At 42.5% G+C, this 24,878-nt stretch overlaps 2 protein-coding genes across 3 annotated transcripts in view; both read right to left on the bottom strand.

Annotated features, from left to right (window-relative positions):
- The window catches only part of LOC135430346 (uncharacterized), a 169,811-nt gene that overhangs the window by 73,493 nt on the left and 71,440 nt on the right, over window positions 1-24,878 (bottom strand). For both annotated transcript variants that reach the window (XM_064684982.1, XM_064684983.1), the window contains exon 3: window positions 13,982-14,059. The gene's annotated coding sequence lies outside the window, so the exon portion shown is untranslated. The remainder of the gene's footprint in view (window positions 1-13,981; window positions 14,060-24,878) is intronic.
- LOC135430399 (uncharacterized) lies at window positions 2,732-6,688 on the bottom strand. Its single transcript, XM_064685066.1, has 3 exons — window positions 6,200-6,688; window positions 5,105-6,140; window positions 2,732-5,036 (listed from the first exon to the last, which is right to left on the bottom strand). The coding sequence occupies exons 1-3, from the start codon at window positions 6,273-6,275 to the stop codon at window positions 2,864-2,866; spliced, it is 3,285 nt and encodes a 1,094-aa protein (XP_064541136.1). The 5' UTR covers window positions 6,276-6,688; the 3' UTR covers window positions 2,732-2,863.

Raw genomic sequence — 24,878 nt, 5'->3', positions numbered from 1 at the left:
TCAATCCTTAACCTAGCAAAAATATTATTTGCCCAGCAAAAAGTACTAGTTAGTAACGCAAAACTGCAAGCAAAACATTTCTCTAACTGTTTGAAAAGCTTTCAGAGGTCAATAGCCAACTGAGCATGTTACAAATTGATTGATTAAATGCCATATAAAGATTATAAAATGAAGAAAACTCATAAAATGCAATTTCAATTATTCAACTCACATGATAAGCGAGAGACATTCATAAATTAACCATAAGACAGACCAAAAACAAAACAAAAAAAATCAAACAAAGTTAAAAAAATTTATGGACATTCATTGATCAGTGCATGAAATTTTATGCTTTATGTTGTGTCGTATGTGATTTCCGTTCGGGAACTGCGCTAGGTGGGCTAGACCCATCAAAAATGAAAATGAAAAAACAAAGAGAAAGAAAACTAACTGAAAATCAAACTAGAAATGCAGTCTGCATATTAAAAACAAAAGAAGCGAAGAAGAAAACCGTTTTCCAGCTAGAGTTCGGAGAGTTTTAAGAGTTTTCAGTTGCTGCTCAGCAGCTGGTAGCCAAGCACGGTGGGCACTCGTCTAGAAAATGACAAATGAGCAGAAGCTGGATCACGAGAATCTCAGCTGAAATGTCAGTAGGCAGAAAGTTGTCAAAACAAATGGTTAAAGGCAAAACGGATCATCATCATCTTTGGCTAAACAATTCGAAAACAGTTGCAAAATGTGCAACTACTTGAACTAACCATTCGGTTTTTGTCTACCCATCCTTGAGCAGTTGCGATCATTAATCATGAATCATGCAAAAAAAAAAAATACAAAAACAACAAAAACGCACTTAACGCTTTGCCAAACAAGAGAAACGAGATGAAATCGACTTAAATTAGGCAACTTCTTGGGTTACAGTTTGATCGATTTCGCCGACTCGAGATCCTAATGCCCACCACTTCAGAGTTTGTGTTTATTCGGTTCTATTGATTATGTCACCGCAATGTCATTAATTATGCCTTTGTTTAGGCCTGGCTGTCACTTTTGTGGTTCAGCAGCCCAAAAACTAGACAATCTTTCGAGTGCAACAACATTCGAACGGGTTAAGAGCTAACCGAACAGAGAGAAAAAAAAAAACATCTAGGTAGACAGAACCGACGCCTAATGCTTATGAATTTCTAATGTTGCGTCATTAATCAAGCAGTCAAAAGGTGTTTTGATTTTGGCATACGTTCAAGGCTACCTAACTAGCAGCCCAAAACAAACAATTGACACACACACACACGCACACACACACAAACACACGTATACACACATGACATTGGACATTGTTGCAAATGCATAGCTGCGAGGCCTCTGGCTCGCGAATCAGTGGCAACTTCCACAACTTGCAACATGCAATCGCGAAAATTTGTGCCTGCGAAACTAGAACACGAATGAGAACTTTTTATGTTATTTTTGTTTCTTTTTTTTTTTTTTGTGTGAGGCCCCATTATCTTGGGCGCTTTGTTTGGCCAAGAAGAATAGAAGGAGAACCCCAAAACGAACCTAAGGTCAATCTTAATAGGTTCGAGGCACTGAGCCATTGAACTTGTTGGGTAGCACACACCTTGACTCCGTTTCGGCAGCTAGAGAGCTTGCATTAGCACATGCTATTAATTCTTCAGCGCTTGTGCATTGTTATAAGAGACTCAAGACAGTCCCGCCGACGGACGGACGGACAGTTCGACAATCCAATAGACAGACAGTTGTTAACAAGACACCCGAACTGGAGGGCCCTGCGGCTCGAATGTTAAGAATCCGGCACACAGTCGATTGTGCTCAGCTTAAAGATACTCTGTTTAGTTAAGGATCGTTTGATATATCGCAATAATATGATCTATGAGTTCGAGTTCCTTAAAGATATGCATATAATAATAGTATATTTATAAAACTACGATGCCTCCTACAAAAGTTACAAATTTATTAATATTCGTTTAGGGTCAAGGATACCTCTTTCTATTCTATACTTGCCCCTCCTAAGTATATTGTATTTACAGGGTATCCGAAGAAAAAAAAAAGATCTCATAGTTACACAACGCACAAAATGCGTTAATTAACAGAAATATGCAGCGCCCACTTGGCAACTCTGGCTCGAGTAACGCCCCACAGCAGCATTCAATTTGGTTATAGCAGGGAGCAGGCGTTGGGGTATACCCCTATATGGATACTATAGACTATGCCTTCGGCTTATTATTTATGATTTTTCGCATAAATTTACGCGAACGCTCGTAAAACTGCGTGAAATACGACATTTTGAGTTCTGTGAAAGTGTAACACGAACAGCTCAAGACTGGCATTGGGATTGGTATTGGAACTGGGACTGGGACTGGGACTGGGTCTGGGACTGGGACTGAGGCATGAACCTGGACCTGCACAAGGCTGCTGGCCGATCGATGAGTGTGTGAGAGAGAACTAACTTGGCATGAACAATAAGCCAACATCATGGTGATTTGTAGCTTTCAGCGTTAACTTGGCAACAATGTTGCTAATAGATGTTGCTAAGCTGCCGCCGCGGACGCAACACTATGCAACAAAAGCTCTAAAGTTCCTTTGTTATAGTTTTAGCTGCCGAAAGCTTTCACCTTCAGTTGTATGAAGCAGACGAAGCTTAATAGGCGCTTCATCTATATCCTTTTTAAAAGGAAAAGAAATGCGTTGGAATGTATACTCTTTTTTTAAAGCTTCACATTCATAAAGCTTGCTACATAAACTTCCATTGTCTTTTCCAATCTATTCAAATATTTTCGAAACATTCTACTGTGTTCCATTATTTTGGGTTCGTGCACTTGGTACAAATATATTGGTGTCGGGATTAGTATTTTCAATAATTTTAATATTGATTTCAATCGTCTGCCAAGTCGCCGACTGTATGTGTGGCCGGCGGTGCTGTAGCCGTTGCTGCGGTCACACTGAAAGGGAGACCATGCTGCGTGGCCGAGGCCCAGCTGCGTCTGGGCAAAATTCGACCGAAATTAAAGTATTTTTGCCTCAACTTATCCTTGATTTCATCCTCATTCATTATTGCGCTGGCCTCCCGAAAGTTTAGGAAAATGCGACCCTTTTCATCTGTTTTGATCGGCAAAATCTCCGTGCAAACGTTGCGCGCCTTGAGCAGAAAGCCTTCTTCTTCGTGCTGCATGGCCTCACCATCGCCGTGGCTCAACTGATCCTCGGGCACTACGACGACGGTGTCCAGACGCGAGTCCATTGATTGGGAGCGCGGCGGCGGCTTTGCTATGGCTACGTGATTCTTCTTCTTGCGCAGACAGAAGGGATCTCGGTCGCTGGCCTTGACGTACTGAACGATGGGCCTGTTGACGCCCCATTTGGGACGATCATCCATTTTGTTGGCGTCCTTTTCCTTGCCGTGAGTCTTTCTGGTCTTTTCCTGGTCCTTCTCTTTGCTCTTCGCCTTAAATGTGGTTGTTGTCGTTGTTGTGGTTGTTGTCGTCGTCTCGTGATCCTTCTCCGCCGCAGATTCCTTGGCCGGTTGTGTTTGCGTCTTGGATGTCTGCGTTGTGGTTGTGGTGGAAACCTCACGCTTCAGCAGCACCTTGTAAAAGTTGTCATGGAAGAGGCACAGATCACAGTTGAGCGGCAGCTCCGTCTGTGTCTCCACATCGGCCTGCAGCGATCCCTCAGTGCGTTGTCTGCCAACCGGTTCGCCAGCTTGCAGGGGAGTCTTAACTGGGATGAGCGCCAGCTTGTCCTGCTCGGCTGGCGCAGGCGCAATTTCCACCTCCAGTGAATCTGGCGAGAAGCAGCCGCTCGCCGTCTCCAGTGCTGTGCGACCGGAATGCGCTGTATGCAACCGCACCTCATCCTCCTCCTCCTTCTCCGCCTGGTAGCCATCCTCTGTGCAAATGGACGTATCCGTGCGCTGTGTCATAGTTCCCTTGGAGTAGCTCTGCTCCATGCTGGCGGGTGGCTTCATCTGCGGCTGCTGCATAAAGTATGTGGCTATTTGCAGATTCCCTATGGCATTTTGTAGTCCAAATATATCGCTGGTTACGGGCAGTGGAATCAATGTAGCCGGCTGCATGAGTAGCGCCATGTTCTCCTTATCCTCGCCAACGAATGTAGTCTGGGGCTTGGACTTTCCATTGGTTGTCGCTGCAGGTTCAGTGGTTGCCTCTGTAGCTGGCTGCTTGATGGGTTTGGTGATGGTGCGCCGAAGATTGATGGGCGTGCCAATGAGCACCTTCTCCTCGGTGACCAAAACTGGTGGGGCTGCTGCTGGCGGCGCTGCACGTGGCGTATGGCTGCTGTTGTCTGCATCCGCTGTATTCTCTACATGCTGCTCCAACCCCTCCTCCTCCTCCTCTACGGAGAGCACTTGCAGCAACTCCGGCTTGTCGGGCTGTTCCTGGCTCTGCCTGTGCTCCTTGGAGTGCACACGATTCTTGCGTTTCTTTTGCCTTTCCATTTTGGCCGCCATTTCCGCCTGGGCGATGGCATCCAGCATAGCCTGCTGCTTCTTTTTCTGCGCCTCCTCACGCTCTTGCAGCTGCCGACGCTCGAACTCCAAGCGCTCCTGTTCCAATTGTTTTTGCCTTCGCATGCGCTCCTCCTCCAGCTGTTCTTCCTGTCGATGACGCTCCAGCTCCCATTTGCGTATGAGCTCCCGCTCATGCAGCTGCTTTTTGATTGCATCGTGATACTCGGCCGCCTTGCGCCGCTTGTCCATGCGCTCGGCCAGCGTGTGCGCGTCGAGTGGAGCATTCTGACCGAGCAAATAGGTGGACGAGGATTGCACGGATTGCACATCGTCCTCGCTATCCTTGAGATCGTGAACGCCGCGATTTAGCCAGCCCGGTTCCGGCACCGCCAGCTGCTGCTGCACATTGTAGTTGGCCCAGCGGGCGCGTTCCCGATCCCGCTCGTGCTGCTCGTGCACGTAATAATCGCCCTGCTCGGAGGTGTTGCTGATGTGCACCTGATATGTGTTCGATGTGGATACATCGCGACTGAGGCTCATGTTCGAGGAACTGGAAGGGGCTGCCAAATAACAACAGCTGCCCAGGTGAAGAGAACCCGTTAGCTGCCACTTGGATTTCGTTTAAGTTTAGATTGGTTTACTCACCCGTCTGCCAGGTAGCCATCGGCTGCTTGTGGCTCATAGCTAGGTCGCTGCGCTGGCACTCGTCGTCCCTTAATGGCATACGGCTTGGACGCTTGGGGGCCGACTGTGGGCGTGAGCGTAGGCGTGGGTATAGGCATGGGCAGGGGCATGGGCATGGGTATGGGTGCACCCTGTATCGATCGCCTCAAGCGCCTAACGTTCCCAACTGCAGCGCTAACGACGCTCCCCTCGACCTGGCTGGCGCTGCCCATGCCACTAATGCTCCCATTTTGGCTGGCGGCGTCGTTATACCAAATATCGGGCGTGTGTGTGTTCTTGGGCGTATCACTCAGATAACCTGAAGTGTCCTCTTCCTGGCAACCAGCTGGCGCTTGACTCGCATTTGGATTGTTTAATCGATGTGGCATGTTGCCGTTGCTGGGATCAATGTTTGTTCCCTTCACGTTGCCATTGACTTGGGCAAGTTGTTTGGCCCCCTTTTGCTGCTGCTGCTGCTGTTCCTGTTGTCTCCTTACTGCATACTCCCGCTGCCTGATGGTGGGCAAACTGGGACTCCTTAGCCGTTGCGGCTGCACCGCTTGCTGTGGATGTTGCATGCGACCCTTGGCCGTTTGCAGCGATGTGGGCACCAGCTCCACGTAGCGTCCGGTCGGCGCCTGCAACTGCCGCTCGGACATGCCAGGCGCATAGCTGCCCCGGCGATTGCGTTTGTACAGCATTTCATCATCCTCGAATTCGGCATCGGCATCCACATCCAGATCATCGATATAACGCTCCACTTGATTCATATAATCCTGACTGTGCTGCCGTTGCATTTGTCGATAGTCCGTGGCGACGGGTGGACGCACAATCAGCTGCTGCATGGGCTGTCCGGGCGGTTGGCGGGCATGACTGGAGGTTTGATTCGATGAACTCTGACTGAGATCAAGATTCGAGTAGTAGGTGCGTATGGAGGTGCGTTCGATTTTGTGGTGCGACGTGGATGAAGTATGCTGGTGATGATGATGATACATCTGATCCATGCGCGCGATTTCCTCTGGAAAGAATAAGAACGCTAACTGTTTTGCAATAGCATTTCGAGCTTTCTGGACCCACCTCGCTCCTTAGCCCATTGCTGTTTCTTTAGGTCCAACAACCTATGCGTTTGTCTAGCTTCCGGCCCCGTAATCATGTCTATCCACTTAGTTCATTGCACCTGACAACTGAGGTCAGCTACTTACCCACTCAAACACACTCACACACACACCAGCATACACAAACCACACTTGAGCTGGACACCACAACGGGGCAAGGCTAGGGCAAGTACTAAATGTGAGAAACTCGACAAAATTCCATCAAACTCGCGACACTGAAGCGAAATTCGATTTGTTTTGCATTGGAATGTCCTGCCAGAGTTGCCCTGGCAACCAGTACGTGTAAACAAACAAGAAAAAGTTTTGTTCGGCTTGTAGACATTTAAATACCCTTTTACATTTCTGTATAAATTTTCTACAAATGAAGTATTTAATTTTTTACTATTATTTGCAGCTCTTTTTTAATGATAAACCAAAACTTAGAGCCTAACCAGTTGCCCAACCAAAATATAAGTTTGCAGCCTGATAAATAATCTGATTTCAAGCAAAGGGGACAGCTACTACTTTAAAATATTCCACAAATTGCTTGAGCAAATCTGAACTCCCTTAAAAGACCATTAAAACGTCCCGCAATGACTGTAAAAGCCAAGGTATGGCGGGGCAAAAGTCCTTGCACTCCACTCGCAGTGGGTTAATTCAGTCAGGAGGGTTTCGTGTGCGAAACGCCTGTTGTCTGTTGTTTTCACATTTTTCGGGTGGTTCGTATACCAAAAATACAGCCAAATAGCGCACACAAATAGACATTTGCATATATTAAAAGTTTATTCCATGTGGGTAAATATATGTGCGTGTTGGGCAGGCTAGTTAACTTTTTTATTGATTAGATGAATTCGTTAGCTATGCAAATAAATCGCTTGGGCAGCAACAAGTCAGGCACTGAGGTCATTATCAAGTGGAACAAAAGTCAGGGCAAAAGCACAAAAAAGCGTAGGTGTCAGATGCGGAACGTCCTTCGTTGTGGTTAAGGAATGCAACTCGATTAAGAGTAGGTACAACCTACCTACCTGAGCGCCTGACTTACAAAACTTTATTTCCCATGGTCAAATAGAAATGGCCAAAGATAAAAGGAAGAAATATCTCATAACCCATTTTCCATAAACATACATAAACCACAAAAGCCACAGCAAAAGTTAACCAGACTCATTGTTGTTGCTGCTGTTGTTGTTGTTGTTGCTTTGTTGTTGTTTTGTTGCTGTTGGGTCTGGTTTATACGCGTGGGCGTTGAAATCACTGCCAGTCAAAAGGTCATGTTATGATCTTGAGCGAACTATGTGTCTAAGTCCGACGATGACGCTGAGGAGCATGGGAGCCCGTGCTCAACTCAGGCGGTTGCAGTTGCTGCACCACAACAACAATAACAACAACAACCAGAACAACAACAACAACGAATATCAAAGACACAGAGCAAAGGCAGCAAAAAAAGATCAGAGCAAAACGGATCAGTGTAGAGCGAAGCTATGGACGGTACGGCAATCAAGAAATCCCACTTGATACAAGTGCATTTATAAGACATTATAATGAGTTTTTATAAACTTAAACAGGGTCGCAGCCAACGCTATGCCCCGTCACCCGTGTTCGCCTTAGGGCGTCACTTAACTAGACTTGAACTTGGACAGGCTCTTGGAATCGGGCACTGTGCAGCATTGATCATGACTGAAGATGATAATTGCTATGAGCTAGGTCAACAGTTGAGCAGCAGCAGCAGCAGCAGCAGCAGTACACATGTCACCAATGCGATCAGGTTTTGCGCCGTGTCCACTCTTTCCCAAAGAAAGTGAACAAGCGATCGGTGATCAGTGATCAGGCTAAAAAGTATTCGACAAATTCGACAAAATGATCGTGTCTTATGGCAGCCATTTAGGCAGCAATTTTCATACATCTTGGACAAGATTTCTACAGCGGTTTTCACTTGGTGTCCGAGCAGCAATCATCAATTGAACGATCATCGGGCATTCGATCGCTCTATTCGATCGATTGTACGATCGAGCTAGCGATCGATCGACGGATCGATCGTTCGATGTATCATTTAGTGTATAACCTCAATACGGCGATCAATAAACAAACAAGCCAAATGCCTAATAATTGTAATTTACCATATTTTTGTCGACTATATGACGATCATAGACGAACCAAACACGATCGGGCCCCAAAGGCACACTACACTCCATGGGAGTGGGAGTGGAAGTGGGAGTGCAAGTGGAACTGGGAGCGAGTGGACCTGTAAGCGTAACCGTTTAAATGGCAGGGCAGCTAAGCCCAGCTCAACTCGACGAGTACGAGCTTCAGAGCCAGCACACTCTTGGATATGCAATACATATTGATCAAAATTGATGATGTTGACACGAACTTTGAACGAGGTACAACAAGCGATGACTTTACGATCGGCTAGGTCTGCTACTCCTCGACTTCTTCTCCTCCTCCTCCTTCAACAGTTTTTCAAGGGTTTCTTGGCGATATTTTCGTCAACACTCGAATTTTGAACGATCTTCCCAAGTGTTTTGGGTATCGCATGTAAAATAACAACAACTTTATAAATTCTCAAGTGAGAGTATCGTACAATTGATACATACACTTACACGAAAAGCTGGGCACACTGGCCATTGAATGGCTTTCAGCTCTGGCCACAATATCATCATCAACCAACTATCGATCGTTCGGCGTATCTTAAGCTAATTGAAGACCGGCTCGTTGGCTCTTCAGCTCAATTGACATTTGGTGTGTGAGTTTCGTAAACAGCAACAGGTTAAAGTGTTTTTGTAGTTGTTGTTGTCAGTTTATAGCTGAAGAATTTAATTGTTAAGACGACACTTTTGGCTTTTGTCTATGGGCTCTTGCATTTGCCATAGAATTTCTGCCAATACAAATTTTGCTTTTGGTGTTGCAACCTTAGCGCGTTCTCTTTGTTACTTTCAATTTATGTAGTTAGATCTCAGACCTGGCGTCGTCGTTACTGCCAAAAATGGTTAGCCAGACAAAACGTTCAGAGACGTCAACAACAACTGCAACAATAACAATGACAACAACGACCAACAATCTGACCAACTGTCTGCTGGTCACATTGTAGCGCCAACACTCGCCAACAACTGTCAGGTGTTTAGATGCCTGCCTCAGATCTCTCTCTGACTGCGCCACGAGTCGCATTAGTCGCAACAGTCTAATCGGGTCTAATAACTTAGACATGCAGCTTGTAATGCAAAGCAAGAACCACAGCTGTAAAATACTTTATAAGTATTTAGATAAGATTTTGATTAGAGCTTAAACCGCATTCAATTAGCGCGAGAGGCGCTTGCGAATTATAATCTTATGTCGAAAAGAGTGAAGACTTGAAATAAAGGATTTCAATACAACCCCCAATGAACATTATATCATTCAGTTAGAAACTATCCTTTCATTCTTCAGATGCATCAGGCAATACCTATCTGAAGAATTAAGTTGGGATAATCCCTTGAGCAGTTCTTTAAGTGCAACTAAGCTTCGGCTAAAAGTTGTTGGAGCCCAATGCGCTTGTTGCGGCTTGTAATTGTTGCCACTCGTCGCCGTTGTCGCTGGTTGTCGTTGATCGTCAGCGGGGCTGTTGCTGTTGTCCTCCAGCTGACAACATGCTACACTTTGGTCACTATAATGAGCCGTAATTAGTGCTGATGTGTGGACAACTTAGATGCCTCAGCAATGTGCCATGATAGGCCGCGTGTGAAAATTTGCGCGCTTTTTGATAATTGCGACAAAGAGTGCTTGTTGCTGTTTGTTTTTGTTGCTGGTGGTTTTGATGTTGGTGATCGTCGCTTGAACTGTGGCTCTGACATGGCCATGCATCAACGTCGGTGTCGTAAACGTCTGGCTAAATGAAAGGAAAACTGATTAGCCTTGACAAGTTCAAATTGTTTTGGCGTAGGGTAGGGACTGTTGCGAGCTTTGGCAAGCTCCTAAGAGTGAAAGCGTTGGGGGGCCTGCGAATAAAATGTCTTTCCCAAAAACCAAGACAGACAAAAAAAAAAAACAAATATCAAAATGTCCACTGATTGCCAGCGCTTGTCGTACACTAGCCAAGCAGCCAAGCAGTCAGGCAGGCAGGCAGCCAGCCAGCTAACGGTTAATACAGTCCATCATTATCAGCCACCAACACCGCCTAGCAGTAAAAGAAATGCGTTACCAGCCACAGCAACAACAAGAACAACTGCAACATCAACAGCTCTAAGGTCAGTTAGAGACCAAAAATTGTTGTGCACACACACACACACACACGGCAAGCCAAAAAAGATTCTCACAAGGCTGCTGGATCAGCGGCTGGTTCTCCTGCGTCTGTCCACAGTCCGTGGAGTCTTAGCCTCAACCTCAGCCAGAGCCTGCAACATGAAACAGGTGTGGCACATCGCGTCTACAATGCGCAACGTAACTACCAGCGCAACAAACAAACACACATACTCACACACAGGCAAAAGCCAAAAACTGGGAGGCTGCCCAGCCGTTTTGGCCAGGCCATCTCTGAGGTTTGCCTCCATCTGAGGCAGTAAGTGTGCACTGCGAGAAAATGATGAGGTACTTGAATCTAAAAACAGAAAAGGAGCATGCTGAGCACAAGAAAACTTCCTTTTCTCCCATGACTCTTATGGATAGTCAGATTTAGAAGATTTCCTTTCTCGCAACAACATTTTCCTATTGCTAGATTTTTAGCTACGTTAGAACATTTGGAATACTTCACGCAATTCACCGAGACTTTCTTAAACCCAATTTAATCTTTTAATAATTTTCATTTGGTAGATTAAATAAACTTAAACTTCGTACATTTGATATATACATTAGCTGTCATGTGATAGCCAAAATAAAGATTAATTAAAAATAATCAATTAAATTCTTTAAACCTTTCACAACTTCTGAAAGTTAAATAATATTGAAAAACATTTCAAAAACATTTTGATAATGTTTAAAATAATGACAACATGAATTTAGTAGAATTCTATTTAAAGGCATTTGCACAGAAATATTCTATGAAGGAATCTTTCTTGAAAGCATTAGAATGCAGTTTTATTGGAAGCTTTTTTTTTGAGTGTTCCTTTGGCGACGCTTTTACCGCACGTTCGTTATTTTTTCGCAATTTTTGAGGTCACAATATGCCCGACGACGACGCCGATGATCATCGCTGGAAATCTGAGGCCGGGTCTGGGTCTGCTGTTGAGGTTTGTTCTTTGTCGCCTTAATGAAACACGCGACATACACTTACACACATGGCCAGCGTTGAATGTGGGCACTGAGCAGCACCGAGAGCCGGGTCTAGTCCAGCAAATAGCTAGGAAAACAACAGCAACAACAGCAACAACGCCGCGGCGCACACACATGGCACTCTCAACTTTGACCCGGGTCAGGCCAACTGCAAGTTGAAATTTTGTAGCGTGGAGCATGGAGCGTTGCGCGAAATTAAAAAGATAACTCAGATGTGAAAACAATTGATAGTCACAGATATTGAGCTTTGACAGCAAAACGATAGACAATGCATGATAATTTTCTAGTCTTCTTCAACTTTATACACATATATATTTTCGATTCTTGCGTAAAGTCAATTAAGGTTGGCAAAAAACTGTAGATTTTGGAAGCGCACTTTGCAGATGAAGGCTTCAAGATGCAGCTGGAAGAAGACTTCACTGACATTTGAACTGCTCATCTTTGCCATATTTGGACACTAAGTGGGCATTTTAAAGCAAACCAGATGCCAGATTCAGCCAACCTCAACTCGGGTCTCTGGTAAATCGTATTCGTACTTATCGCTAGAGGCTGTTAAACGAACTGTCTTTTTAAACTGCGCATTCGGTTGGTATTTGTTTTTATTTTTTTCTTCTTTTCGGCTTTTAATGATTGATGGCCGTGTTGCATTGTGTATACGAAGTTTGAGCTAATTTATAACAACAACAACAACGAGAGATTGGCTAACTGAGTGTCTGGGCGCATCATCAAGCAATTTGTATGCCCGCCTGTCAATATGGAATCAAAAATATTGAACGATCCTTTTGTTTGGCTCGTTTTGATTGGGCGTTTTTTGTATATTCGTATTTTTGTAATTCTGTATTTTTGTATTTGTTGCTACACCTTCAAAAGCGGAAATCCCATCAACAATGCGTCGTCAACTCTGATGAGTAATGATTGGAAAGTGGATGCACGCCAGGGAGGGGAACGGAGCATTGTGGCACAGCTTCAAAGTCAAGCTGTGCAAAAAAAAAAATATAAAAACGGTCATTGCTACCCCTCAGACACTTTACACCTTCGATGATCCGTCATAACTTTTAACACATGATATAATTTTGTTGCATTGTCTGCAGGATCGTATTCTCTAGATGGTTTGTTTGCTTGTAAACATGATTGATGAGCCCAAAGCAGCCCACCCCTCGCCTTCTCGTTTACCATCTATCTAGATCTTGCTCTCTTCTCTATCTCTCTCTCTGTCTAACTCGAAATTAGTACAACAAACTGTCAATGATTTGTAATTGCATTTTCAATCATTCAGACTTGGAAGAGCTTGTTTCCAATTCGAGTGTGCGCAAGTTCAAACTTAAACATTTCCTGCCAAAGCCAAACAAATCAATTCCAAAGACTTACAAGTAATTCGTGATTTCAGAAAAACACTTTCAATATCAATACCCTGCAATAGGAGCCACAAAGGGCTTATACAGTTGGGTAAAGCGAATATGATTATTAAAAGAATTCATGAGCATTTGTATCCCATTTGAATTGCTCTTGTTATTTTCCAGGGCATTTCAGCATTCAGCCATCTCACCTGCCAGCATACTCTAGTCTGTTTTGTGTGGCGCCCATTTGATTTTCAAACACTAGATGCACCACAATGATAAGAAATTTAATTGATTACCTTTTGTTTTTGTTTCTATTCCTGATTTGGTGGATGTTGTTTGCTCACCTTTCAATATTAAAACTATTTCGCTGTTTTCAATTCCCACGCCAAGTCATCATATACAAAACATTTGATTTATTATTGGCGGGGGAAAAAAGAGAAAATATATCATAACGTGCTTATAACTGATTGGATCGTACATTGCGTTCGTTTCCATCATATTTTTGGGTCAATGTCTGGGGCAGTGACTGGGCTCCGACTGTGGATATGGATGTGGATGTTTCGTTTCGTTTTGATTGTGATATTGAGTTTGATTTTTGGACTTTGGGGTAAGAGCAAGCAATGCGGAAATTCAGCTAATACGCAGGTGTTAGCTACCGCCCCGTTAATAACTCGTTGGGCCCGCATGATATATGAGCTATGGAAATAAATCCACGGCATGACCTCAGCTATCAAACTTCACACGAAACGAAAATTTATCACCCCGAAGCCCGAATAGAAGCGCAGGCTTAACTCATCGCACGGCTCATTAACAAGAAGCTGCCTCTTGTGGTTTATGAATAATCAGTTTATTAATCAATGTGCCGCATGATTGCAAATAAACGATGATGCTATTATAATGATCGCACTATTACGGATTATATATATAAATACTATTGCCTAACTAACCCCCCCTCAATTCCACTGCACGAACCTGATGACCTACACCTTAAAATCTTACTTGAAAATGATTTCCAAACGAATAGCCCAGATTTAAACAGATATAAAAGCTTTGTATTTTACAATTTAAATATAAATATTAAAAAAATATATTATTACTGGAAGTTAGCCCGTGCCCAGGTCTGAATTGCCTTAACATACATTTTACTTAATTTAAATGCAAATATATATATTAAAATATGCACTTACCCAAAAATGCAAAAAAAAAAGCACGTTCATTTTATTGACTTGGTAGGAGGGGACATTCTTGTTTAAATATAGATATATCTGAAAGAAGAAGAGAAAAAGAGCGGGTTAGAGCAGGAACATCGAGTATTCTCCTTTTAACATCACTTTTGCATCCATTTCCCGCTCATGGTAAAATTTTAAATTTTAAGACCACCTTTGCACCCAGCGAAATCACATTTCATATAACATTCGAGTCGTTGGGAAGAAACACTTAAAAACCCAACCTACTGTTTTCCGCACATTTGGAAAGAGAACAGGTAAGGGGATCGACTTTGAAGCTTTACTTGGCCACTAGATAAATTTGGAATCTTAATCTGGAGGTATTGTTCGCGGTCAAATTTTCATGTGAGAATGGTACCCTCAAATATCCTATATAGACATAGCTCGAAATATCCCACTTCCATAACATGGTCAAAACTCAACCGATTTTCATAAGGTTTGTCTCTTGTTCATGGTTTTGGCCTCTAGATCATAACTTGGTGAAATCTCATCCGATTTTCACGAGATTTGGGTCTTTGTTCATTGCTTTTTTGTCCGATTTGCTTCAAACTTATTTTCAAAGCTCTACATACGAACTTAATGAATACGTGTTTCAGCGATTTGGGAAATTTCGCCCGCAACAATGGTAAATTGGCGGAAAACGGTTTTATGAAAATTTGTTGCTTACCATCCGATCGGTATTCAACTTATTTTCAAAGATATTTGAGAAGCAAGGCCGGCTAGTATTTAGATAAATTAAAAAAAATCAGTATATGAATATATATAATTTGTCTTATATTTATCATTATATTGAATTTACGGATTTTGTGCATTTTTAATTTAGGTAAAATTAATAATTCCTCAATTAAATTACCGAATTTGGCCGCCAAAAAATGCAACCAAATCGCAAACTTCTAAATTTTCTAATATATATATTGTCAGGCAATATTTCTTATGCCACTTCAATCTGCACTGGATATCAAATTTGTTAGTTCCTTGCTGGCCTTTGCCAATTAAGATGTATTTTAACTGCTGCTGTTACTGCTGCTGTTTCATATGTTTTAACTGTTGACCCTCACGGTTGGTCACTCAATTAGCCGGCCACACACAATGCAGTCGCCCCTCTCCCTCTCCCTCTCCCTCGTCCATTGCTCTACCCACACCCTTGCCGCTGGTAGCCAAACAGCTGTTGCCGTTGCCCATCAAATGTTGCCGTCAACACTTGGGTTGAGCGCGTTTGAAAATTAAATTTATGATGGGCACTGGGCTAACTATAGCCCGAGTGGGCGTGGCCGAGAAAAGGCATCATTAAAGTCGCCTTGCTGCCAGAAAAAAGAGAAATATGCAAGCCAAAAAAAGGAAATATAAAATATGAGAAAAGATTTACAGCAAAATGCAAACAAACCTGCCTAAGCCAAAGATCATTGCAGGATGAGCGATGCGAGACGTGCGTGTGTCGTGCGTGTGTTCATGTGTGTGTGTGTGTGTTCAGTTTAAATAAAAAGCAAAATAAAGGAATTATAATAACAATTGAAATTACCAGTCGCTAGACCTAAACAAGCAACAATATTTCCCCTAACCCCACTCACAAATGTCTATTTGCCGCATTTAGAGCGCTCACGCGCGTAATTAGGAGTTGCCCAGAGGATCATAGAGCTGGTCAAAATAGCAAAAGAAAAAGCAGAGTCCTAACCGATCTACCAATCTGGCCAATGTGGCTAAGCCGATGTGCGTGTACTTAGCCCGACGACGACTGAGTCGAGAAAAGTCGCTGGATTTGTGAGCCGCATACAATGGACGGCAACAAAAAGCCAACAAAAGGCTTATTTAAATGTGCATTAGATGCTCGTGTCGGCCTGCTGCTGCTTCGGCTGCTGCTGGCTAAGTCCTGTCACATGTCAACAATTTTCCAGCGGGCCCGCAAACAAAACGCAATTCAAACTTCCTGCCAGCGATTAGGAAGTACTCGTAGCACACGTAGACTAACAAAATTAGTCGTGTTCTTTTTTTTTTTTTTGGGAAATTTCAAAGTCATAACATATGTTGCGCACAGTTGGCATCCTGCCTAGTCCAGCCAAGTCCTGCGGCAATTTCATGCTCACTCACACGGTACTTAAAGTGTGCAGCGTGTCCGCCGCTTAACAAAAATGCACATAAATTGTAGCTCCTACTCTTTGCCACACACTGCCAAACATTGATACAGTCATTAGGCCACCAGCGATTGCAAGGGCTACCGAAAAACCGAACCAGAGATCGATCGATAGTGCGATCCAACGATCCAATGAACCCCTGCCCTTAGCCTTGTCTCGCTTAATTACCCAGCATGTCTGAAATTAGGCTGTCATCATCATTTAGTATGAGTTAGGAGCAACCGCTTCATATCGATACCCTGTATATGCGGTCGAAAAGGTTCTTAAAACATTTTGTGGGAATGTTTTCAACAGCCGGCAGAAGGTTTCTTGGAAGTCAGAAAATAATTAAGTTATCTTAATAATTTTGATGTTTATTTACAAGTGACCAACAAAAAGTTTACTTCTTTAAATGAAATCCAGGCAAGTCTTATCTATAACTCTATAACAAAAAGAAAACTATTACATTTGAAGGACAGCCCTTGTACATTTGAAAATAGTTGAGTGTTTCATAACTTTCATTCCTTAAGCCCCGCACACATTGAAAATGGCTGATTCCTTAAAGTGTGGTCCGTTTAAAGAAGACAGAAGAGTATATTATTCTTCAACCATAGCCATGTCTGTCGGTCTAACAAAGCCCATCACGAAAACTGTCAAAGCTAGCGGCAATACAGTTAGCATTTATCGATAAGCCACCGATAAATATCGACTTTCGACCACGAATATGACAAGTGAATAAACAAGTTGCAACATTACATTATCCCAAGTATCAAGTCCCTGTCTTCGAAAACGACATATAGACTGTTATATAAATAATATAAATTAAATAAAAAAACTTATACTTTGTGAACGAATATGAAAAGGATCTAAAATCGAAATCTGTTCAATTCAAAATCTCTGTTTTTCACAATTATATCCACGCATAAACGAAGCTGGCTTTGATTTCGCAATTATTATTTATAGTTACGAGAATATATTATAAATTTTTTTTAATAGACACAACGCCACACCCAAAAGTGCATCTCTTTCAAGACGATCACAACTGCGACTGTCATTAACAACATTTAACGTTGAGCGTATAAAAAAATAAAAATCATTTGCATTTTGCTATAAACAATAAGGCATTTAAGCATTTAAGCGTTTAGGCATTGTGGCAATATCAATGGCAGTAGTGCAAATGGCCGGAGATGAAGCCATCGCGATGCATCGGAGGAGTTGGGAATGCAAAGCAATACAAAAATGGAGCTCGATCGAGCGATCCAACGATCGATCGCCAAGTGGGCAAGTGTTGAGGCAACGGTCGAGCTGCATCACGATTTTAAACGATGCAGCGTAGCTTTATTAACTGTCGCCGATACACACATATATATACATATATATGTTTTCTATATTCTAAGTATAAAAAATCTTATTAAAATTTTATTGCAACAAAATGGAAACAGCGCGCGAAAAGCTGCAGCTAAAAACGGAATTCGTGCGCATCAACAGCTTCAATTTGTTGTTGTTGTTGATGTTGTTTTTGTTGTTGCTTGGTGCATCTTTTGTCTAGCGGAACACCTGCTAAAGTCAAGCGATGACGTCCCAGCCGCAGCTTGCAGCTGTGTGTGATGCATCCGAGTCAGACTTGGAGTCAGCTCAACCCAAGTCAAGTCAAGTCGAGTCGAGTCAAGACAAGTCAGAGGCAGCGTCGACCTTCTTACCGCCCGTCCAAACTAAACCCGCCCCTCGACAAAGGCCGCATACGACCTTAGTCATTTGTCAGCCACCGCAACCTGGGAACTGGTGGTGCTGCTGTTGGTGGTGGTGGCACTTTCTTAGACCAAGATCAGGCCTCCATGACATAGCATGGCAGTGCCGCAATGCCTAACTAAATATCATTGGGTCAAGTTCAGCGCTGTGCACATTTAAAACAATATTTTCTCAATAGACCTTTCAAATTGGATATATGCACATATATACGATATACCCTGTAGACATCAAAGTGTTTACAAGGCTGTACAAACTATATTTAAATAGAAAGGAATAGAAAATACGAATTTGCCAAGATGTTCTCATTGAACTCCGAATGTTAGTTCTGTGCACTTCAAAATAGTTTTTAATCAAAATTTACATTTCTGAATTTCAGAATATTTTCTTGTTTTCTCCTGTTTAGAAACTGAAAGTTGGCCGAGTTCCACACTCAGTTCGTAAACCTGACCATCTATATATATGTGTATATGTATAACAAATATATACGATTTAAAACCTTATATGCCTGCGCAGCTCTTCCGAGCACTGGGTATCTATCAGTCGGATAGCGTATTCTCATTTGTTTTATATATTTTTTTTCATTTCATGCGCATCTGCATCTAAGCAGGTAAAATTTAATTCATATTTTAGTTGAATTGCAGCAGCTTTTCGTTTGATTTATACATTTTCATGTGTTTTATTATCGGCGCGCAAACGCCTCTTTCTAGCACCAGTTGGCAGTCATGGTAGTCGTCTCTGGCTTAGATATATGATTCATTTTGGAATGATCTGTTATGGCAGACAGTGGGTAAGAGGTGCTGTTGAAGAGCGGCGTATGCAGGTGCCGCTGGTGCTAAAGAGACGCCCCACTTTGAAGCTCAAAGTCCTCAGAAATGGGCTTTTATTACCCCAACAACATACAAAGCTACTTTCTCACATATCCAAATTCATAATGAACTTAGGAGTGTGTCACACATAATGACTTGCAGATACCCTCTAAATGTGTTAAACTTAAATTAATTGTAAAATGAATAATATTTCCAAAAGGGTAAAAGTAATTGTATTTCTTAAAGGAGTTGAAACTTGTGCTTTTAGAAATAAATAGGTAGAAATCCTTGATTTCAGAGATAGTTTTGACCATAACAGAATCTGTCACACCCGTAAAATGCTGCTAACATGCCTCATACGAGCATTGGGTATAGGGTATAAACAGCATCTCATACCGAAGATCACAATTAGGCCCCGCGGCCAAACTGGGAACCTGGCACTGGAGTTTGAGTCTGAAACTGTGGAGACTATTCCACAGTGCTGGGGCATTCAGTCGAGCACATTTCTCACAATCAGCTGTGAAAAATCTTTCCATTTATGACCCACTAAAACCGAAAACAACCGCCAAACTGAATCGAACTGAACTGAACTGAACCGAACTCAACTAAAACTTGACTTATTTCACAGCATATCGTTGTTTGGCGGCAGGCACTGAATGAAGGTCCCATATCATTTGTGTGTGCTGAATGTGAAATTCATTTGTTTAGTTATGAATTTAATGTACATCCATTATGCATAAATTCACGAAATTCCATACGTGGAGTACATAAGGAGAGCAACAGATCTTTCCATATGAGGCAAATGCTTTGTTTGCTCGGCTCGGCGAGGTGAAACACCTTTTTGGGGGCAACTTCATAGTCCATTTGGCAGCTTGGCGGCTTTAGGTGTTAATAACAACCACAAAGACGTTACAATTACGCATTGAAATCGGTCCGAGCTGACCGATGTGTGATGTCAACGGTACCAGGGTTCCCACAGATCCAAAGACCCAACAAAAAAAAATATATAAAAGAAGAAAATAAGAGTGTTGAACAATTGTTAAATTGGTATTTAAGCGCGTCTTTTTTTTATGACATACACGCCCAATATTTTCCATATTCCACAACAATGCGGAACTTTTGTGTAGCGCTCGTGGAGGGAAATGGAAATGGGGTCCCATCAGATGCGATGCGCACGGAAGCTGTTCTTGCCGTTTGATCACAATATTTACGGTAGTGTTTCCACCGTGCTGGGATAGGTTGGGTTAAAGAGGGCGGCGGGAGGGAGCTCATTACGAACCGGTTGTGGCCATAAAATATGGAATAAGCTGAGCTTTCTAGCAATCGTGTGGCATGTAAATGTTGTCATAACAAAAATATCAATATGTGTCTTCGCATTTTGGAGCAATTTGTTGGCCATAGTCAAATCCGATCTATCAATTTATCAATGTCCGAATGCAGCAGCCTCAATACATTGACAAACATAAATTAATTTTATTAAATTCAAATTCGCGCCACTAAAAACTGGAAAATATGTCCAACGGTCGCAGCCAACAAAGCGAAACTTGACCAAAAAGAAATCACCCATAAAGAAAAAGACAAGAATTAATGCCGGCAAGCCGTTGATTTGATTCCCTTGCAGCCATATGGCAAACGTTTTTTATACGACTACATGCTCAAATCTGAGCTTTATGATATAGTAGAAAGAATTGTTACTACTTTACAGATATGTCGACTGATTTATACTGCAAAGCTTTATGATATAAGCAACTATGTAAGCAAAACTAGTCAAATCTAGCTTTCATCTTTCATGTCAGACTCTGCTATATTAAGATATTTACATAAAAGGATCTAATTTTTGACTAAACCGTTCCTATAGTCTCTATTGGACATAGTGCAGTCTGCACCAGAAAAAGGTACCGTTTCAAATTATAGTTATGATAGCAATATCGACTAATCTTTTGATTTTGATCAAAAATATATGTGTTACACATCATGTGACAAAATTCAAATACCCTCTGCAAGGGTATAAAATAGAAGAGTCAACTTTTGTAGCAAGTGGTTTACATTTTTCATAAATACGAATATTTGTATACAGGAAATTAACATTTCTGTTTTGCTGTTTCGGTTACGGATTCGGTTTCGGTTTTCATTATTGGCATGCGCGACCCCTAAGGGTCAAATATGATTTGGTTTCAAGTTTTTTGGTTTTCTGTGGCACGCTCGATGTATTCTGAAAAGCAATCGATACCAAAACAGATCAATGATCTCATTTGCATACGGCACAAAGCTGCCAAATGTGAAACATGCCAAAGAGCATCCAAATGCCGCAAGGTGGAAATCAATTTTTGGGGCTTTCAATCAAAATCAGAAATGAAAAAAAATAAAAGACAACAACAACAACCAACCTGTGGCATTTTGCACAACGAGAAACGAATAATTATACACTGCAGTTGGGCATGATCAAGAGATACCCTATAAAAAGCGAGCCTGTTGGCAATTTTAAAAGAATTTAAAGATTTGAAATTAATCAGAAGATCCATTTAACTTGGGTAATAATTTGATAAATGTTGGTGTCTCAGATTAAAATTTTCAAATTAAGTATATTACTTTTGATGAAAATATATTGCATAACCTGAATATTGCATATGAATGTGCATATCAAAAAACATCCAAATCTTACAGCAACAACACGTATACTTTGAAATATTCCCGAGAAAGTAAATTGAAAAAAAAATTTATATTTATTAGGTAAATACTCGATCTGCCTTCGTTACACATTTTTGCCCCATTTTGAGTGTTCTTTATAGGGTATAATTAAGACGAAACTGTGTAACTGAATGATCAGCTCAGTTGGAAGACAACGGACAAATCGAACGCATAAATTAGTCAGAAATAAGCGCGAAAACGTGTTTTAAATTTTTGTTTTCATTTCACGCGCGCGCGAAGCAAAGAACGAAACGAAACGAGACGAACTGAAACGAGACGAGACGAAATGAACGACGAACGCTCATGTCAGTATTTGTCAAAGTTTTTGGCAGTGATTAATGCATTTATAATTAATTTATTGTATACACACACACTCGCACACACACTCACACACTCGACACACACACTCATGCAGTGGAACAGATATGGTGGCTAAGGAGAAGGCATTTCCAGCTATTTTCTGTCATGACATAAGTTCAAAACTGGAACTCAGCATACCGAATACAGAATGCGGCTGGTATTGTCGTTTGGGCCCCTTTTTTTTTGGCAAGCCTTTAACCTAATTTCGGCAGAAATATTTATATTGAGCAGCCAAATGATTGATGATTGCTGATTGACGCAGGACAATGGGCCAACTAAATTTTCGCAAGTCACTTCAACGGGCGGCGTCGGCAAATGTTTGAGGCACGTTTTTGAGGATCTGTGCCCAAAAGTCACATACATTAGAACGCATTAAAGTGTAACCAAAAAGGGGCGATACCCTGTCCAAGCCAAGCAATTCTCTGCTGAAAGGATGCGCGAGCATTTCTGCAGAAGGAGCAGCAGCAGCAGCAGCGGCAGCGAGTTCCATAACAAACAAATCAAGCAAACAATTGCAAGGGATTATCTGTTGCTCAGCAAGGATTAGCTGGGACATCAGGGCACACACAGCGCACACACACACACACACGCCATATGCAAATGTCACAAACAGTTGGAAAATTAAAGCATGAAAATTTGTCGAAGGCAACCAAAGCGAATGACCTTTTGTGTGCGTGGGTGTTGTCCTGCCAAAAAAGGTAGCTCAAAGGGAAACCGCAAGAGCAACCGCAGCGCCGAAAATCACAGAGAGAAAACTCTCCAGATATGTATGCATATATGCATCGACTCCTTGTGCCGTGCACGCAACGTAATGGGTTTAAACACCCCCTGTTAAAGTCAGACTCAGACAGTCACAATCGCAATCCTCGATTCTCAGTTTCATTTTCGGGGCGTTGACTGTAGCGGCCCGCAGTGTTTCGACTTCGATTTCCTTCCTCTTTCGTGCTGCGAAAAAGGGTTAGAAAACAAACACATGATAACGAGTTGCGGGTTTTTGCGGGTTGCCATATCATAAAACTCGACAAATTGGATTAACTTCTGTAAAGTTTTTCAGTTAGTGGGAATATTATTGGTGCTGATGCAGCGATAGTTGCTGGCGTCACGCCCCTAATGAAACAAGAACTAGGCGAACATCTGCAAATGTTTCATTGTGAACCAAGCGATCGAAATGTGACTTTTAGAAAGGGGCAAACAATAGAAATTTCTAGGTAGAAAATATGATGGTCATATCGTGAAAAGGAAAGGAGTAGAAAAATGACAAACTCACGAAATGTCTTTTTAATATTTACTTATCATTTTAAAAATATATATACATATTAACAAGACGAGGGCAAATGATTAGATCCTTGTAGTAAATATTGTTAAGCAAATGTATTTTGAAATACATTTCTAAACCAGCTCATTTAATTAATGTATGCTTCATTTAATGGGGAATTTTCCGCCATATTCCTTTATCGACTCGTTTTTAGAGAAATTCTAAGAACTTTCTCATCATTGAATGTACATTAGCTAGCTTGTTTCCATAAAGAGCTCATTAGCTACAAATATAACAATAAATACGAGCGACTTTATGTTACATTCATCTTTTAACTGGCAATTGGAGGATCTGCAAAGGCAGCAGGCGACACGCTGAACAAGTGTTTCTGGTGTTTCAAGTGTTTCTGTTATGGGATAGTCCTGTTTACAATGCAACTAATATCATAAAATGTCGTATGGCTATCAACAGATAACGCATTTAATGATCAATACTATGACAGCTTGACAACTGCAAATGGCTAAAAGATGGCGCTGCTACGTGGCCAGACGATGAGGCGGTGGGGCGGGCAGCCAGATGTCAATTTAACACCGTTAGCAATGGGGAAGTTGGCCCAAACTAACTAACTAACTAACTAACAAACTCGCGTGAGTGTTGCCCCAGCCAACGGCAATTGAATCCAGTTCGTGCGCATGCAAAAACAACGCTAGCAGAGCTAACGTGAGTAAAAGGGGTGGCAGTGGGCTGGAAAAGGGGTAAGGGGGGCAACACACAAGTATCGATCGATACATAGCAACAGTTGAGCTGCATAAATAGACCACGCCCACGTGCGACGGCTGGCTGGCAAAGCTGATCCGCCGAGCTGCTACACATGCAAACACACACACGCGAGCGCACTCACACATACACACACACATCCACAGACACTCGCCTACATGATCAGTCGTCACTCTCATTGATGTGCGGCGCTCTCATTTGTATATGACGAGTGCATATATGCACATGTGTGAGTGTGTGTGTGTACTGTGCTCTGCATTGGTCAATGAAATGAGTAAATAAGTTCGCGTTTAGTCGAGCAAAGCGGCGCTATATAGTGCGCACTCCCTCTAGCCAATGCAATAGCCAGCTGCTCTTTATATTTATAGAGCGACACGACAAGCGAGCGATCGTGCCGTCTCAACTGCATGGTTGTGTGTCGTGTGTGCGTGTGTGAGTGCGCTGTTATACTGGTTTATAACCAGGTGCTCCGATTGTGTTAATCGAGCCAATCAAATGTCGTAACGCTGGCCCAGCGAAAGAGAGAGAGAGGGAGAGAGCAGCTACGTTGCGCTCAGCTGTTAAGATCGAAATACAAAATGGAGTGAGAGCGAGTGCGCACATGCACAACCCGGTCACATATTGAGTGAGATTTTGCTGCTTTGCTTGCAGCAAGAGCGTAAAATATTTGTGTATACAAGTGAAGAATACACAACAGCGCTGTTAAGCGTTAACATTACAGCGCACTGTTAACACTTAAAAGCGCTCAAAGCTGGGCGCGCGTGCTCGCTCTCCCACTCTCCGCCATTGAGCGGCTGTTCAAATGCTCTCTTCCAGCCAGACGTAGCCCAACCACCGTTAGAGAGCACGTCTTCTGCTAGGTTTTGTTTGTCTTTTGATGAGACAACCAGTTTGTAGTTTTTGTTTATAGCAGTAGCTTCTTCTCATTGTTGTTGTTGTTGCTGTTGTTGCTGTTGCTGCTGTTACTGCTGCCGTGTGGTAGCCGAAGCCGAACCCCGGCTGTCGCTTCGTATTCGCGCCGCTGATTGCAAAGCATCTCAGAGCTCGTGAGCATTTTGCAGAGGCCTCCGAGTCAGCAGTCGCAGCAACAGCAGCAGCAGCCGTTGCCGCTACCA

The sequence above is a fragment of the Drosophila montana genome, unplaced genomic scaffold (assembly GCF_035044405.1).
Source record: "Drosophila montana isolate Dmon_TW-CO22-7 unplaced genomic scaffold, ASM3504440v1 contig_3003_1, whole genome shotgun sequence".
Classification (NCBI taxonomy): Eukaryota; Metazoa; Arthropoda; class Insecta; order Diptera; family Drosophilidae; genus Drosophila; species Drosophila montana.
Note: the sequence above shows the minus strand (reverse complement) of the source record. Positions and strands in the feature narration are given on the sequence as shown.

Excerpts from the sequence above, each read along its gene's own strand:
- LOC135430399 (XM_064685066.1), bottom strand. The coding sequence starts at position 6,275 with ATGATTACGGGGCCGGAAGCTAGACAAACGCATAGGTTGTTGGACCTA. Across the intron at positions 6,141-6,199 it reads GCAATGGGCTAAGGAGCGAG|AGGAAATCGCGCGCATGGAT; the intron begins GTGGGTCCAGAA and ends TATTCTTTCCAG. Across the intron at positions 5,037-5,104 it reads GATGGCTACCTGGCAGACGG|CTGTTGTTATTTGGCAGCCC; the intron begins GTGAGTAAACCA and ends TCACCTGGGCAG.